The sequence below is a fragment of the Pseudopodoces humilis genome, chromosome 5, assembly GCF_049639895.1.
Source record: "Pseudopodoces humilis isolate 2021_Gansu_Grassland_sample_001 chromosome 5, ASM4963989v1, whole genome shotgun sequence".
Taxonomy (NCBI): Eukaryota; Metazoa; Chordata; class Aves; order Passeriformes; family Paridae; genus Pseudopodoces; species Pseudopodoces humilis.
This window is the reverse complement of record NC_142204.1, coordinates 44,127,881-44,144,073: the sequence shown is the minus strand read 5'-3', so window position 1 is coordinate 44,144,073 and position 16,193 is coordinate 44,127,881. Positions and strand designations below refer to the sequence as shown.

General features: G+C 37.3%; 1 protein-coding gene across 2 annotated transcripts in view; it reads left to right on the top strand.

Moving 5' to 3' along the window:
• The window catches only part of TMEM117 (transmembrane protein 117), a 174,743-nt gene that overhangs the window by 66,531 nt on the left and 92,019 nt on the right, over nucleotides 1-16,193 (top strand). For both annotated transcript variants that reach the window (XM_088055289.1, XM_088055288.1), the window contains exon 3: nucleotides 3,709-3,808. In XM_088055289.1, the coding sequence (XP_087911415.1) occupies nucleotides 3,709-3,808 (100 nt within the window). The remainder of the gene's footprint in view (nucleotides 1-3,708; nucleotides 3,809-16,193) is intronic.

Genomic DNA, 16,193 nt, shown 5'->3' with positions numbered 1-16,193 from the left:
ATGCACTGTGTGCTGTGTGCCAGCCCAGTGCTCTCAGTACTCTAGAGCACATAAAGAACCAGCTGAAGCTTAGTTAAGATGCATCAAGGTTGCTAAAGTTGTTTTAGAAGGCAACTAAAACTTCCCCAAAGTATCTATGCTCTCATTGCTGTCCCTGGACACATAGGGTTCAGTTCAGATGTGTCCTGGTTGTCAGTTATATGTCACAGGCCTCACAAGAGATACAAAGCTCTTTGGATTATCATCTGGAGATCAAGTTATGCCACATCACTGGGAATCACTTAGTCACATAAGTTTAACAATGCCTTTTAGTATGTGAACATGTTTTTTTTTCTACATGCTTGCGATCAAGAAGAAATGTAAGGCAAGTAAATCATTGACCCAGTCTTACCAAGCTCCACAGAGGGTTTGACTTCCTAGTTTACACTTACATTGAAGTGTCTCTATTTAAGCTATAGCCCATTCTTAGGCCCTGTGATGGTCAAGAAAACAGTCTCAGCACTGAGTCTCAGTCATGACATTTTTCCAGTGCTTGGAAAAGTGTCAATAGCACCACAGTGACTTGTGCATCTTTATCCAATGTAAAATTTAAAACCTTCCATTTGCTTTCAGACTGTCATTTTGGTAGTGTCACCCTTCTTTGAAAAGATGCTCTGATACCTTCCTTTGAACAAAGTCTCTGGGCTAGTGTGGTTGTCTCCCTCTTTATCCATTCTGTGCACACTCCTGCCAGCTCCAGAAACTGTTCAAATACACTGGGCTCATATGTCTTTTTGCTGACTCATGGTTATTAACATACCTTTTGTGTCAACATGGATGTAGACAGTTACTTACGGTTTTTATTTTTTTTAATCTGTTTTAGAACTGTGTTTGTCTAGTCTCCTTTGTCTTTTGATTCCTCTCTTTCATCCTGTTCTATTAAAATGTTGGTCTACCTTCCTTAGACTTTGGCCTGCTAAGAGCAGTTTCCCTGGAGCTGCAGCTTACTGTTAAAGGCTCCCAAATCCCAGTTACAAATTTGTCCTTTATCTATAATATTCATAAGTATTGGACCCTCAGCCTCTAATTATTTACACTTATCCTGTCTATTTCAGAAGAGCTTTTTCACTCTGGGCTTTAATTGCTGTGTTTTTTCACTCAATGTTTCCTCAGATTGTGCTGCTCATGCAATTTGCTTGTGCCTTCCTGCAGAATACACATATAGCAAAGCAAACAGTTGCCTTTTGAGAAGCTAGAGAAAAGCTGGGCTGTCCATGACAGTTAACTGGAAGCCAGCAGACCTTAGTCGTCCTGCAGGGTGCAGACATGGATCCTAGCAAGGAAGAAGACTAAACAATTAAAGAAAAATACTGTAATCACTAGCTAAAGCTAGAAAAATGTGAGGATTTTCCCCAACAGAATTAATTTTACTTTTGGTACTGTTATAATATATATCCTGCTAGTATCATCAGGAAAGCATGTCTTTTTTGAAAATGGCAAGTGTTCTTATTTCTATTTAAACTAAAACCTGAAAATAAAAACTGGAGGGTTAGGTTTCTTTTTTTGTTGTTTTTTAAAATTAATTTTTTAGCAGCCCCAAATCCCTACTTTAAAATAGTCAATTTCTCTTTGTGTTTTGAAATAAAAATAATACTGCAGAGAGCATAAAACACACCGGGTGTAATGCGTTAACAGTTAATGAAATACGAATGTATTTCATTACAATTCCTAATAAGATGACAATGCTAAAAATATTCCTCCTGTTCATAAAAAGTTGTAGCTTTATTTTAATCAGTAAATGCACTTAAAACATGCACAGATTATAGTCCTAACAGTTTCTTTATAATAATATACTATTTTGACACTAACTGAAGGTTTGCCTATTTGCATATTTAATTCAGGCATTAATTACCTGTAGACTGGAATGCACAATTTATACTAGGCTTCTTTGATGTTTTCATGTTTGAAATGACAAGAAAGAACTGTTGGGAAGATGTGATGCTTTCAAGGCCTTTCTCTGTATTTAAGTATTGTATCCAGCTCATTCAGCCTTATGATAAGCCTTCTGATACTTCTAACATTCATAAAAACAAATGTTTACACTGAGCATTTCAATTTCCATTAAAAAGAACCGCTTATGTCTGGGTTGATTTCTCTTCTATGAATGAATATGGGTAGGTAATACCCATATTCAGGGATCAATGATCTCTCAGCCTTTTTGGTTAACCCTCCTTGTGTCCAGCAGCCTGCCAGGGTGGCTGAGGCAGCCCTGCTCTATGCCAGGGCTACAGGAGTCGCACAAGTGGCTCGTTTTCTGGGGATGTTTTATACAAGTGTTTGCTTATTGTACACCTGTAATCATGTGTAATGCATATGAGAATATGTGGTGCATATGAGAAAAGCCTGGGGTTTTGTGTGTTTCTCCCACTGATAGAAAAGACTAAGACATGCTTTGCATTTGAGGGCTGTTCCTTACACACCACACTTATTGCCCTGCCTTCTTTGTGTATAAGACACCTTCTTAAGGAATGCAGACTTGATTATTTTCTGCCTTCACAGATGCTACAAGAATGGCACGCCCAAGATGCAGGAAAAAAGGGAATTCCAAATATTTTCCAGTTCTAAAGCATCTGGGAGAATATCTCTAGGAGGATTGTGCTTGCCTGTTTTCAGTCTTCCTTTGTTTCTGCTGTTGCCCTCTCTTGGAGACGGAATACTGAAATAGGGAGACTTTAGGCTGACCTGATGATCCTGTTCCTGGGTTCTTGCATCCTTATTTATGACATGGTGAATTTAGGATACTGATGATCTTTTAATTACATGGAATGTTATTAAAATAGTTGGGGATTGATTTTGCTTAAGAAATGTATACAAGTGTCTTGAAAACAAAGCTATCACCTGTAAAGTTAAAATACAGTTGCCATTCATGTTCATTATCATCATTATTAGCCCTTGAGGAGATTTGCCTCTTGTGGTTCACTATAAAAGTCTTTCAGAAAAGGATAATAGTATATTAAAATGTATGTTTTTTCAGAAGATTTTAATTTGGAACAAATAACTTTATCTTCTTAATTCTTCTTGTAGCATCTTGGTGAACTTGAAGTCAAATTACCAAGTGAGGTTGTAAGCCCTATATCTGTTGCATTATTGAAGCAGAATGGAAATGCTTCTTTTGGATTTAAGTAAAATATATCTGTGAAAATAAATTGCATAAATCTAGAAACAATAACATCTCACTAAAATTTTGCAAAACTTGCTTGCACTGATGTGTTAAAAATGTGGTTGTATAACTAGATACAGTGAAAAGTCAAACAGTTCAATCATCTTTTTAAAGACACCTGAAAGATTTTTATTTTTCTTCATGAAGATTTTGCAAAGTCACCAATTTGAAGAATGTTGTAATTCTCTTTGTATAATGGAAAAAGATAAAAAGCATGAAACATTTTCTACTTCCAGAATCTTTACATAATCCTAAAGTCTTTGCCAGCTGTTATTTTAGCACCTTCAAAAGAGACATGGACTTCAAAATCAGAATCACATTGCATTTCTAATTGGAATCAACCCATATGGGTTCAGTTCTGTGTCAAGACTCAGATCTAGCAGAAAAGTTATTATGTTAGCAATGGGAAATCTTTCACAGATAATCATAAATTTTGTCACTAATGCAACTTCTTTGCAACTAAATTGAGCAAATGTGTATATCTTACGTTTGTGTTCTTGTTTCCACAGTGCATATATTATAACAGACTTCATGGGCATCAGAAATGAAAATTTTATGAAGGTAGCTGCAGTTGGGACTTGGATGGGAGATTTTGTCACAGCGTGGATGGTAAGAAACATAATTACATTTTAAAAGGAAGGGAATATGTTTGTTGCTTTCAAGGGAAAGAGGAGAAGAGAGAAAACTCAACTTCTCTAAGTGTTTCAACCCAGAAAAGTAAAAAGTTAACAAATACATAATGACAAGTTATTAATTGACAGTCCAGGACAGTTTCAGTTAAAATGTATCAGGGTGACTTTTTTTTTTTTTTTTTTTTTTTTTAATGTGGTTGGGAGTTTTGCCATTGACTTCTGCAGGGTGGCCCTTCTTTGCTATGAAGTAGCACCACAACTTGTTATCCCGTGAAACAGTGAGTAGCAGCTAAAGTCTGATGAAAAGAATTAGAAAGTGAAGAAAAATTAAAATGAAAGACGTGATACAGAACAATGGAATGAGAGAAGGAAAGCAAGCCAATTACATGCCAGGATTTGAAGGTTAAAAAGGCTTTCTTCTGAAATATGTGCAAGCCAAAGATCAGCTTAGTGAAATGACAAGTAACTTTTGGGAACAAACTAATTTTTGTGAACAAAATTAAGCATCTGCACATTTTAATTGTTCAGAAAAAGCCTTTTTTTAAACACAAAGTGATAAAAAGTGAATTTAATTAATTTTTAAGGTTAGATTTTTAAGATCAGTGTAGGTAAGATTTTTAGCAATTGTATTTTAGCAATGTCTTCTACCCTCCATATTTGGAACATACTGTACAACAGACAGAAGGGGGGAAAAAAAGCATCAAGGATTTTTTCAGTATGTTGTTCAGTATGTGTCTGTGGTTAGTCCAAGACAAAATGTACTCTGTGAAATGGTGGCCATGAAAAGCAAGTACAGACAAAATAATTTGTATATGCTTTACAAAGAGGACATCACAGAATTGGTGCCATGGCCAATGTTGACAATTAATGTGGACTTCTTCTGAATTGGTAATAAAATTAATGGGTACTTCTGAATACGTTTAGCTTGCTTTTTTCTCATGGGCTTTCACATCTTTATTCCACTAAAGAAGAGATGATGCATGAGCTAAGCTGAATTGAGATCATGTACATCATGCATATGTGGCTTAGGGCTCCAGTGAGATATTAAAGACAAGTTGTATTACATTAGGTAATGTGGGTTTTCTTCAGGCCCTCTTTTTTTTGTTTCCATAAAAAAACCAACCTGTTATGTGCAACACTGTATAAAGCATGGAAATGATTGATTCAAAAGGCATGAGAATCCTGATTATTTTTGGGTACTCAAAACCCTCTCAGGTCTCTTCAGTAGTAGAGTCACAATTGGATTGTGCCACAGCAGATTCCAGTGGCAGATGGGATTATCACTGAAGAATGGGAGAGAGACTGGGAGAAACTACAGAGGTGGCTTAATTAGAGGAGACTGTTTAAATTAGTCTGGTTCTATTAGCTTTCAGGAAGAGTAGATAACATGGGATTGGAGGGTCAGTGTGTTTTAGGAAATGATTTGATTGCATGAGGAGAATTAAGAGGTGTAGTGATTCATGTTTAGATCTTCAGAGCGAATGAGAATAGTGATATTGCTTCTGCAATGCAAATCTCTAGGTGAAGTATATCAACCAGGCAATGGAAATGACAGTGTTCAAGGGCATCTAATCCTGGGAGCATCAAACAAAACTATGATTTCAGGTCCCTACCTGCATTAGTAAAAAAGGAGATTGGATGTATGCTGGTGCATGGGCATGTACATTGGAACAAATCACCTCCCACGGAGTCTAACTTAAGTCATCCATCTTATTCTATATGAACAGAAATTACTGTGCTATTTATATTTAAATTTGCTTGACCTTCTGCTTATAAAACCCAGCATGGAATTGATGTCAAAGTGATCTGAGTCTTCTGTAGTACTATATTTTGTGAAGTTTCCCCATCCTATTTTGAAACAGAAAAGAAAAAACAAACATGTAAAGGAACCTTTGCACATCTTCCCATTCACAGAAGTGTTGATATTTTCTAGTGTTTAAGAAGTTTTTTTTAAGAAACTATCCATCCATGGACTCCAAAGCAGAAGATAAAAATGAAGATGTAGCCTTCACTTCACTGTGAACCATACCAGAATTAGGATCTTATTCCCTGTTTGATTGGAAACTTTGGGAATAAGCAGAAATAAAACAGATGGAATTCCCTTTTAAAATGAGTAATCAATAAACAATACTATTACTCCAGGACACTGAGAAGTGCCTTATTAAATGAGGAAAGTGATTGAAATGGGAAAATATATTTTGGATCACTGTTGTTTTGGACTGAAAAGGCAGAAGTAAGACTTTCTCCTCAACACTTCCTAGCTCACTGACTAGTTTGGTGACAGGATCTGACACAATTTCTAATAAAATCAGCAATATTATTTCCACTGTGTGTAATGAGAATGAGGCCATGCTATGGGTGCACAGAACCTTCTCCTTTGTACCTCTGGACAGGAGCGTCTGCTACTAATAAACATATTTGCTGAAATCTGTAGTAAGTGTTAGATATTCTGAAGTCTGTGAAGAAGGGAACAGGTTCAGTACACTGACTGTTTCTCTGCACTTTTCCCTTTTTGAAGCCATGCAAGTATATCCTGCAATCTTGTACCTGCTTTGACATGCCCTCCTGCTCCTGTAAAAAGTGTATTGTTCTCATGGAGAATGCTTTTGAGGCAGACACCACAGATTTTTGCACAGTAGGACACCTTGGAAGAAAGATTGGATTCCACCCAGACAAGCACATAAACTAGCAATTTCTGCCTTCTGGGAGAGTGCAAGCAGTCTGAGGAAGGAGCTGATTCTAGGGCAGAATCTCTGACGATTAGAGTGGCCTCTCTGTGAAGACGAGCAACCTGCTGCAGATGTGTTTCTGAGTGGGACACAGTCCTGAGCACGTGGAGTGAGGCATGCTCAGAGGACAGCTGCAGGAGTGGGGGGCACTGAAGAGTGACACAGAGTAGTGTTGCCTTTCAGACTGTCAAAACTGTTGCTTTTTACTGATGACTTTTTGGACTCTACAGAGATTGGCCCTGAGCTGTGAACTATACTCGTACCACGTGGAGAGCTTTGCTTACCAGCTGCCATTGCCATTTGCATTAGACATATTGCTGCCTACAAATCATATGCATGTGTGTAAAAGTCTAAACAGTAGAAGTTTAGAAGTTTGTTGTATCTTGGATGTTGCTCGCTAGGATTATCAGAAGATGAAGTAGTTGTCTTCAGCCAGATCTCTATGAATCCAGGCTGAACAAGGTATCTTATTCCTATTTACTTTCTTTCTGAATGGTAATTTTGGTTGAGATTCTCTTTTCCCATGTTAGTTGCTAGAGAGAACTGGAAACATGAGAGATCACTGAGCAGCAGACTCTGCCTGCTCCTGTTATCAGAAACAATTATAAACTCTAGGGGTGGTTTAGTATATTATTCATCAAACTAATGTTTACTGCATATGTACCAGTACATTTTTTTTTAAAGAGAAGCCAGGAATTTTCTCATCACTGTGCTTTAGCACAGTACTTGTCACAATGAGTGTGAACTGAATTATTGTAGCAATTCCTGACTGCTCTTTTTAACACCTTTGCTTGATTTCAGTTTGACTTCTCCTTTATGTGGGACAATGAAGAATTTTGGGACTATTTCTCTTTCATCATCTTATCAGATGAATTAGTAGGAAGTTAGGAAGTAGTGCTTCCAGCATAGTCTGGACGGCAGAGTGAGGGATCACTATAGCTCTGCTGATCCAGCACTGGCCAAGACACACCATATCCACTTGGATGGATGGATGGATATGGAGGTAGAGACCTCCTGCCTAAGACTTCTTGAAGTCATACATAGTATTGGGATTTCACAAGTTTAGTAGTGAGTAGTGAATACACCTCCCTTTCCTCGTTAGTGGAACTGGATAATGACTCCCACAAGTTGCCTGAGCTTCTGTGATGTCTCTTAGGGAAAAAGAGTCACTTCATTGTCTGATCTTATGCAAGAAGGATTTTCTGTTCTCTTGAGATTTTCACCATTAGCTGTAAAAGCTCCAGTTTCTCAGCCTTATCATTCCAGGGGAAAACCTCACACTATTTTGTGTTCTGGCTTTGCTAATCGTGAAAGAAACAGATTTTGGCTGTGGTTTCTTGTTTAGTTTTTTTTTTTTTTATTCACATTCCTCTGTTAAATATTTTTGTCTTCATCCTCTGGTGAAGAAACTTTCTGTATTTTCCCATTTTTCATGATTAACATGTCCTATCTGGGCAGTACCAGTCTAACCAGTAGAGGGGCCTGTGGCTGGTTTGTAATATTCTAAAGGGCTGAAACCTTCCTCAGAATTCTTAATGCTGTGCACATCAATAGTTAGCAGGTTTAAGTTAATGGTTGCTTCCATGCATGGACACAGTAAATCTGTAGAGTCCTAAACCAGAATGTTTTTCTGTCACATGAGCCGTATTAGATCTCAGGCTACATCTGTAAAAAAAGCCCAGTTCCTCCACCTGGTCAGACCAAAAATCCACCCAGACCAGTATCCTACCTCAAACTGTGACTATAAGCAGAAGCCTACCAGGAGAGTAAGAACAAGCCAATAGTATGTGGTAGGGTCCTCTAATGCTCTCTTGGAATGCATGCAATATTGTGTATATAATGCCTCTTGATCTTGGAATATTTTTTGCTCTTTCTGCACCACTTTGCATTCAACTATGAAGAATTTCATCTGCCATTTTATTTCCTAGGGACTCTCTTCCATAAGCACCTTTCCTAATTCTTCACATCCAGCAAGCCATCATCCTTTTTACTGTGCATAAGTTAATATCATTATAAAGCTTTCTCACCTCACTGCTCATCCATTTTCCCAGGTTGCTTAGGAATATGACGAATAACTGCATCCTCTACAAAAATCCCTGTGGAACTCTGCTAATGACCTCCCTCCATTGCTAGTGCTGTCTGGCTAACCTACTTACCTTCTGTTCCCTGTCTTTTAATCAGTTATTTATCAACATAAAGACCTTCCCTAAAGCTCTGAGTGTTGAGTTTCCATAGAAGCCTGTGACAAGGAATTTTTCAAAAGCTTACTAGAAAATTCAGCTTTGCCTATTTAAAACACATCTCCTTTATCCGTGAGTTTTGTTGACCTCATTCAGTAATTCTGGTTCTGAAATATCTCCATTCCTGTTGTTTACAGAGCCAGCCACTTAGCACTCCTGCAGCCTCAGATATTCTCTCTGACATTAAAGAGGTATTCTAACAATGTTGGCTGGCCCTGAAAGTGCTGTTTGCAGGAAAGACAAAGTCACAGCTCTGGAGCTGTGAATGTGTGAAAGAGTATGGAGCCATCTTCATCTGCCTTATCAGTGAAAGACAGTGAGCTTATTTCCTCTTGTTCATCTTTCCTCATCATTACTTTTCTCTGTCATTTTTCCTCCACACCTCTTTGTCTTATGACCCAGGCATTATTTTGCAGGTGAAAAAAAAAGGAAGCTGTGAGTATTTTGTTTTTTATGTTTTTGCATGTGGCAGAATGTTCAGCAGAGCCTGAACACAGCTGTTGCTGTTATCTCAAAGACAGAAATGTCACTGCTTGTGGTAAGACCTATATTCTGAGTATTGGCCTGGATTCCATGTTTCAGAGAACATCAACTGTAGATACATAACCTCTCTTTCCTGAAATCTTATGTATTCTATGGATTTCTTTGGCTGAACAGGGAGGCTCTTAAGAAGTTTTTGATATTTTCATGATTAGATGGAATTGTTGAATAATAGTTTTGAGCACAGGGACATGTGTCTGCTCAAGTAATTGTTTGAATCTGAGCCCTTCTTGGTAGTCTTCCTGAGAAACACCTTTCTTTTCATTCCCTGCTGTACAGACAGGGGACGCAATCTAATTGCTGTAGTTTAGGATAGAAGTACTCAACTGCCCCAAATATATTCTCACTTGGCACTTCATTTTGACTTTGTAAATGCTGTTCTGGTGTATCTTTATAAAATACAAGCATAATGATCTAATAAACTGTACAGTGTAGGGTGAAGTAAAGAAGCCAAAGCATTACATGTTAATAAACCCATCACTTGATGTTACTGTCTGGTAGATCCCTGGTACCTGTCGAATACGCTTTGTGTACTTTATAGATTTTTGTGATAAGATTACTTGTTTACTTATTGCCATTAAAACATTTTTAATGGCTTTCAATCTCTTGGCAAGAGTTTTAGAAGTATTTGGAGATATTTGCTTTTGACTGTTGCCTCTGTGATCATGACAAACAACATTTATTTGTAGAGTAGGATAACAAGCTATTCAATGATTTCAAAGAGCTTTCCTTGTGTCCATTAAGAGAGAATATTATCCTTGTCCTCTTTTGCTGAGATGTAACTATCTATGTCAACACCCTAGAGTAATGAATGGTTCATTACCACTCTGCAGAAATTAGATTAATTTACCTCTTTATTTTATTTAATCTCAAAATGTGTATGTGTTGCTAGGGCATGCTCACACAAAGTGAGCAACATTGGTGCTGGAAATACTATCATGTTGCTGAAAATAGCAGACACACTCAATTATTGCAGTGAAAATATGTAGCAAATGAAATAATAATGTGACTAAAAAATGATGTTTACTACAGGGAAGGACACTAGTATAAAATCTATGTTGAAAGAAAACATAACATCATCATTAAAAATAATGTTTTCAGGATTTTGTATTTAACTTTTAGACTAAAATAATAACCAAAAATACTCACTTTTAAATTTACATGATTATTGGAAAGTAATTCTTCTACCCGGGAAATTCTGTTTAGCAAAGAATAGCATATAGGTTTATTTGCAAGCAGTGAAGAATCCACTTTGATGCACATTACAAGGTAGTTCGAAGAGTCAGGAGTCTTGAATGACTGGCACCTTTTTTAACTCATGCCTCTGTCAAGAATTGGGCATGACAATTTAGATTATGATCAGTGTCAATCTTCTTGATTGTTTCTATTCCACTGGCATATCAAATGACAATATAAAACTGTAATTGAATTTGCAGTAGCATCTGAAGTGCTTTACAGCTAACAACTCTGCTGTTCTTGAGTAGTGGAAATGAAATTGAACTATGAAACATGAACTGGAAGGAGGAAAACGGATGACACCTGTTCCTAAACTCGCTTGCCAGGTTTGCACAGAAATGTAACTAATAACATTTTTAGTGGCAATATATTTATTTCCATTCAGAGAGGCATACAAAAGCCAGTTGCCCTTTTTGTCTACCTGCGTATCTTGTTTTAGTTTTGGTTCGTTTGTGTATCTTGTTTTGGTTTTCATTCCTTTTCTTAAGGGACAGTCCATTTTCAGAAACATTCTGTAGCTGGTGGTTCTATCTCCAGATGATAACCACAAGTAAATTCATCAGCACAATGGCAGTCCAAATATATCCAGTCATATGAGACTTGCTAATTTTGTTTTTTCCATTTTCTGGGGCATGAATGTGCTCATATCCTGCTCTGCTTCATGACTGCCACTTAGTTATATAAGGTGGAGCGTGCCTGGTGTCATCTGAGTTCACCCAATCATCCCATCAAGTCAGATTGCACTATTATTTATTCATTGATTGATGGTGTCGCCATCTGTTCATATGCTCTAGATTATAATTATCTGCCTTTTCAAGCTTGATCTTTTTTTGTATTCCCCTGTTACTTTGTCATTTCAGTTCTGACCAAGCATTGCCAGAGGTGTTACTTCATCCCTGTCTGTTTCCCCGCCAGTGAGTTCCTTTAACTCATTGTTACAGCAGTTACCTTTGTTGATAACCATTTTCTGGGCTCTAAAATATATGCTTAGTATATCTATCAGTAAAAGCCTCAGGATTTTTTTAGAAGAAGGCCACAGCCAACTCTCTCTCAGAGCTCAAGAGTAAGAGATGCAAACCCCAAAGCTGGGCCCCAAAATACCTCCTAGTTTTTCTCCAAAGCAGCTACTGACATCTTCCAATGACAAGTAAACCTAGTAGTAGTTCTTTCATATAGGTGTGGCTATCTTTTTTTAAATTTCAGTGCTTAAGAATTCATTCACATCTTTTTGTGACCTTGTACTTTTTTTGTGACTTTTCTTGCAGTCTGGATCCCGTCTAAAAATACAGGGAGGGTCATAGCAAATATTAATAAGAGAAATGCTGTTCTCCAAATGTCATAGAAGTCAAAAGACAAGCTGTAAAGAAAAGATATGTCTTCCTGCAACTCACATCTTGTCTGATTGATTTGTATTGTAGCTTCAAGCAGCCATACAGTTATAAATGAGACTGGGGGTCCTCTATTTTCTCTTCCTTGTTGTCATACTCTCCTTGGCTCTTTTTCACGTGGAATGGTATTTGCTTCCTGATGATATTTATAGAGCAGATCTTGGTATATCCTGGTTACATGTATTTAGAAACTGAAGTCAGAGTAGCATATAAATTAAAGTAACTATGCAGCAATTCTGCATTCTGACATGATGTACTCCTTGGAAATGGTGTGAATGAGTGGGTGTCAGAAGTGCTGGAGAAGTGGGACTCTAGAAATAAAATGTTCTTACTGAAGATCTTTGAGTACAGATGGCAAATGTGTAAGCTGTTGGAGTCTCTAAGATGGACACTTCCTCTCTGGAACAGCCTGGTTCTGGATGAGATTGCAGCCAAAACCTTTTTCACTGACTGGGGGAAGAAAATAATTTTTTTCTGAAATAGAAATTGAAATTGAAACAATCGCCTCAATATATCAGCTAAGATGTGCAATCACGAGCTCTATGATAAAATGGGAAGAGATGGTTTAAAAAGTATTATGAAGGGAGTATTGGATTGGCCTTGCACATTCAGATGAAGATCTTTACTGGATTAAATATATGGTGAGGTAAGATCTTCTGTATCCATAGGGGGAGATTAGCAGCAGATGGCAGTGGTACACAGCAATACATTTCTTTAATTCTGAATTCCTTCAGGATCTGTGGGATGAACTATTAGACACTGTAAAGGGAAAAAAGAAAAGAAGGATGTTTTATTATGAAAAAACGTCACAGCACTCTTGCCTAAAATAATGTTGAGAATGTTGTACATAGTCCATTCTTCTCTTCAAGGAAAAGCAGCATTAAAACTGGTAAATTAAGGAAGACACTGTTACTGGTCTTAAATAACATCATTTTGATGGGTGGGTGTTGAGCTGAGAAACTTTATTTTTGATGCTGTTTTGTAGAGAAAACGTTTTTTAAATATGTCCAGAAAGTAATGGCATAAACACTGAAGTTACCAGAATATTACTCATTTTGTGTTGCATCATGTTTAAAAATGAAAGATTATTCTCACAACAGCTACAGTACCTAAAAATTGTATTCCATGCTATCATACGTAAACTCAACCCACAACATATCAGCAGAGCAATTAAGCAAGTGCTTGAGTAAATACAGCACAGAGTTAATTTTCCTGTGCGGTACTGCATAATATATGGATTGTAATATCACGTGAGAAGTCTTCTCTTAACAACCCTGCTATGAGCCCTGAATTGAATTGATCAAGGAATCCTGAATTGTAAGTGAAATCACTAACTCTATCTGGCATGTATGGAGAAATCTTAGAAACTGTCAGACTTACAATACTCTAGACAGAAAGTAATTTTTTTGATATTCATAATTGTTACTGTGCTCAAGAAAGAATGAAAATTCAGTATGTTCAAAACCAGCTTCTACAGAAAAAAATCAGATAGGTTGGCTTCCAAAAGCTCTTTGCTGTCAAAACCCAAGTCCAGCTTGGGTGCAATTCTGCTGTTTGTATCAGACTTAAAATATACAACTGCTTCTTAAAAATTGAGATATTAAAAAGTTTCAATGGATTTGAATTAAAATTCATTATAAAACTTTGTTTAATAGAAAGCACTCAGTAAGATGAGTCTGATCTCTTATTGGTCTCTTCTTATTGTTATTTTACATTACTTGAAGTGGGAACTTGAAGTACTTTTTTTAATGGATAGAGATATTGTCGAGTTTCACTTAAACTTTTCTAAGTACTTTTAAAACCTCCATTAAAAAGCTATTTTTGTAATTTCTTACAGTACTATGCTTCTCCAAATCACAACAGAAATCACTGCCTCCTACACTGGCAGTAATAAAAAAGGTTTTGCATTTTGCAGACACTAGGGATTGATCTTTATAAGGACTCATGGAGATATGTATGCTAATATGCCCCTGTTTTACAATACAGAGCTGAAACAAAGGAAGAGGGACAAGAAAAAAGGGATGGAGCTGAGACAAGACCCTGCTCTCAGTTTTGTTTTCATCCCATCCCTGCTCTCCTCAAATCTTTAAGGGAAATTATTTTCTCTATCCCATTGATGGCAGCATTCTAAAAGGTATCTGCCTCTGCAAAGATACTGAATAATTTCTGCCATGGAAAATTGCAATGGAATGTATGTGCACTGGAGATACTTCCAAGTGGTGAATGCCCTAGACTGTACTTCCCTTTCCCCTGGCTTCAGTTGTGTGTGAACCCAGAGTACATGCTTTTTTCTATGATGGTTTGTTCTGGGCTCATTTCTGGCCTGTCTTCTCTTCCACTCTGTATTTCTTTTATAACTTATATGTAGCTTGTATAACTGTACCAAAGGGATGAAGTTCATACTAATGTGTGGCTGCAGAGAATCAGGGCACTTGTTCCCTTTCTCTTAACTTGAAGAGGTCCTTTGCTTAAATTTTTTATCACATGATGACACAAAATTAGTTTTACCACCCTACACCCCAATTTTATTGTAAAGAAACAACCTAAGTAGAGATATTAGACAACATAATCTACTTCATAGTGGACAGAGTCCTGTCAGGAGCATTATCAGAACGGGGACAAGCCGTGAAGGTGTGATCACATTGGTGTATCACTCGCAAAGGCCCAGCACTAGCACAAGGCACAGCTCAAGCTGTGGCACTTAGTGTTGTGTTAGGCAGGACCATAATTTTCAGACTGCAGACATATTTTGCATGCACTTCCTTTTATATCTAACAGACCTCCAGAATACTCATGGCAGATGAGGAACAGGCTTTATACCTGTATGGCTTTACACTGTGCTTTACTTGGGTCAACACCTGACCCAGAGAATGAAGGTAGTATTTGTGTGATCAAGTAGTGGTTTGGTCCCAGAATTGGTAAGATTTACCTGTGGAACGTTACAGCTTTTGATATTTTATTCTGAGGTGATTTTCTGGGTTGTCTTAGTAATCAATGAAGAGAAAAAAGCCTGCTAAGTCATTGGAGTATATTTGACATCTAAAACTGTGCAAATAAATCACACTGTAAACCCACTTATTTCCCTCCATGAGTAATAAAGGAATTATAAGGCGACTCAGATTTAGATATTTACATTCAAGGTATTAAGGTTTTGTGTCCTGGGCAAACCCCGGACGCTTATATAGGGGTACAGAAATGCCAGAAGTTGTCCCACAAACCAGCAGAGTTAAAACATGTAATGGTTTACTGTTAAACATCCCTTGGGAATTAAGGAAGGTAAAGGAATACTTCCAGAGTGTCAAGGCTTTCCTGATGAAACATTAAAAGAACTTCACATAAAGTCAGAGGTTCATGCAGCAATGAGTAAATTAAACCATAACACAAATAAACCAGCAAGAATCCACATGCAACAGCAGTGTGAAGTTAAGAATTGTGTGGACAGTAATGAGAACAAGCATGTCAGTGTATTCTCCAGAACTTTATATTTTGCCTTGAAGTGAGGAAAATTGCTAAGAAGAAATGTTATTTAAGTTATCTAAATTTTAAGACTAATTTCAAAGGATATAGAGCATTAATAGATAAAATCATTTGTGTGTGTGTGTTCTTGAAAGGCAGCCTTTTTTGTGTTCTGTTGTTACTGATACAAAACAGCCTTAATCTTTATAAGGCAATTGAAGGCAAACATTTATGACTAAGTTGATCTGTGGATACAGAAAGCTTTGGCTCATTGATTTCCCCGGAATTCCTGTCCTGTGGTGATTTCCATGTGTATTCTCATTGGCGTGACCAAAGCCAGACTGGGCCTGTATTATCTACTGAGTTTATTCATGCTTTTCTAACCTACTATTTTTATTGATTTAACCTATTTACAAGGTTATCTTATGCTAGTTGGCAGATAAAGGACAATTAAATGAGTTGAGGCAGCACGAAGGGCCTGAATCAGCATCATGGTGTGCAAAGCCAGATATTTAGGAATGATTTCAGAACAGATTCCACCACTAGCTGTCTATTCCTCTGTGAGATTGTATCTCTGGCTTCTTGTCTGGTCAAATCTACACCTTCTTTCTCCTTTGGAAATGCATAGAGATTCAGAGCTGAGAATACAGTGTAGCGAAACCTCCAAGCCATTCTAACATTCCATGGTGCTGCCCAATTGGGTTACTGATAACTGTTTAGCACTCACTGGAATAAACCCTTGTATGGCAAAAATGAAATCTGAATTGCTAACA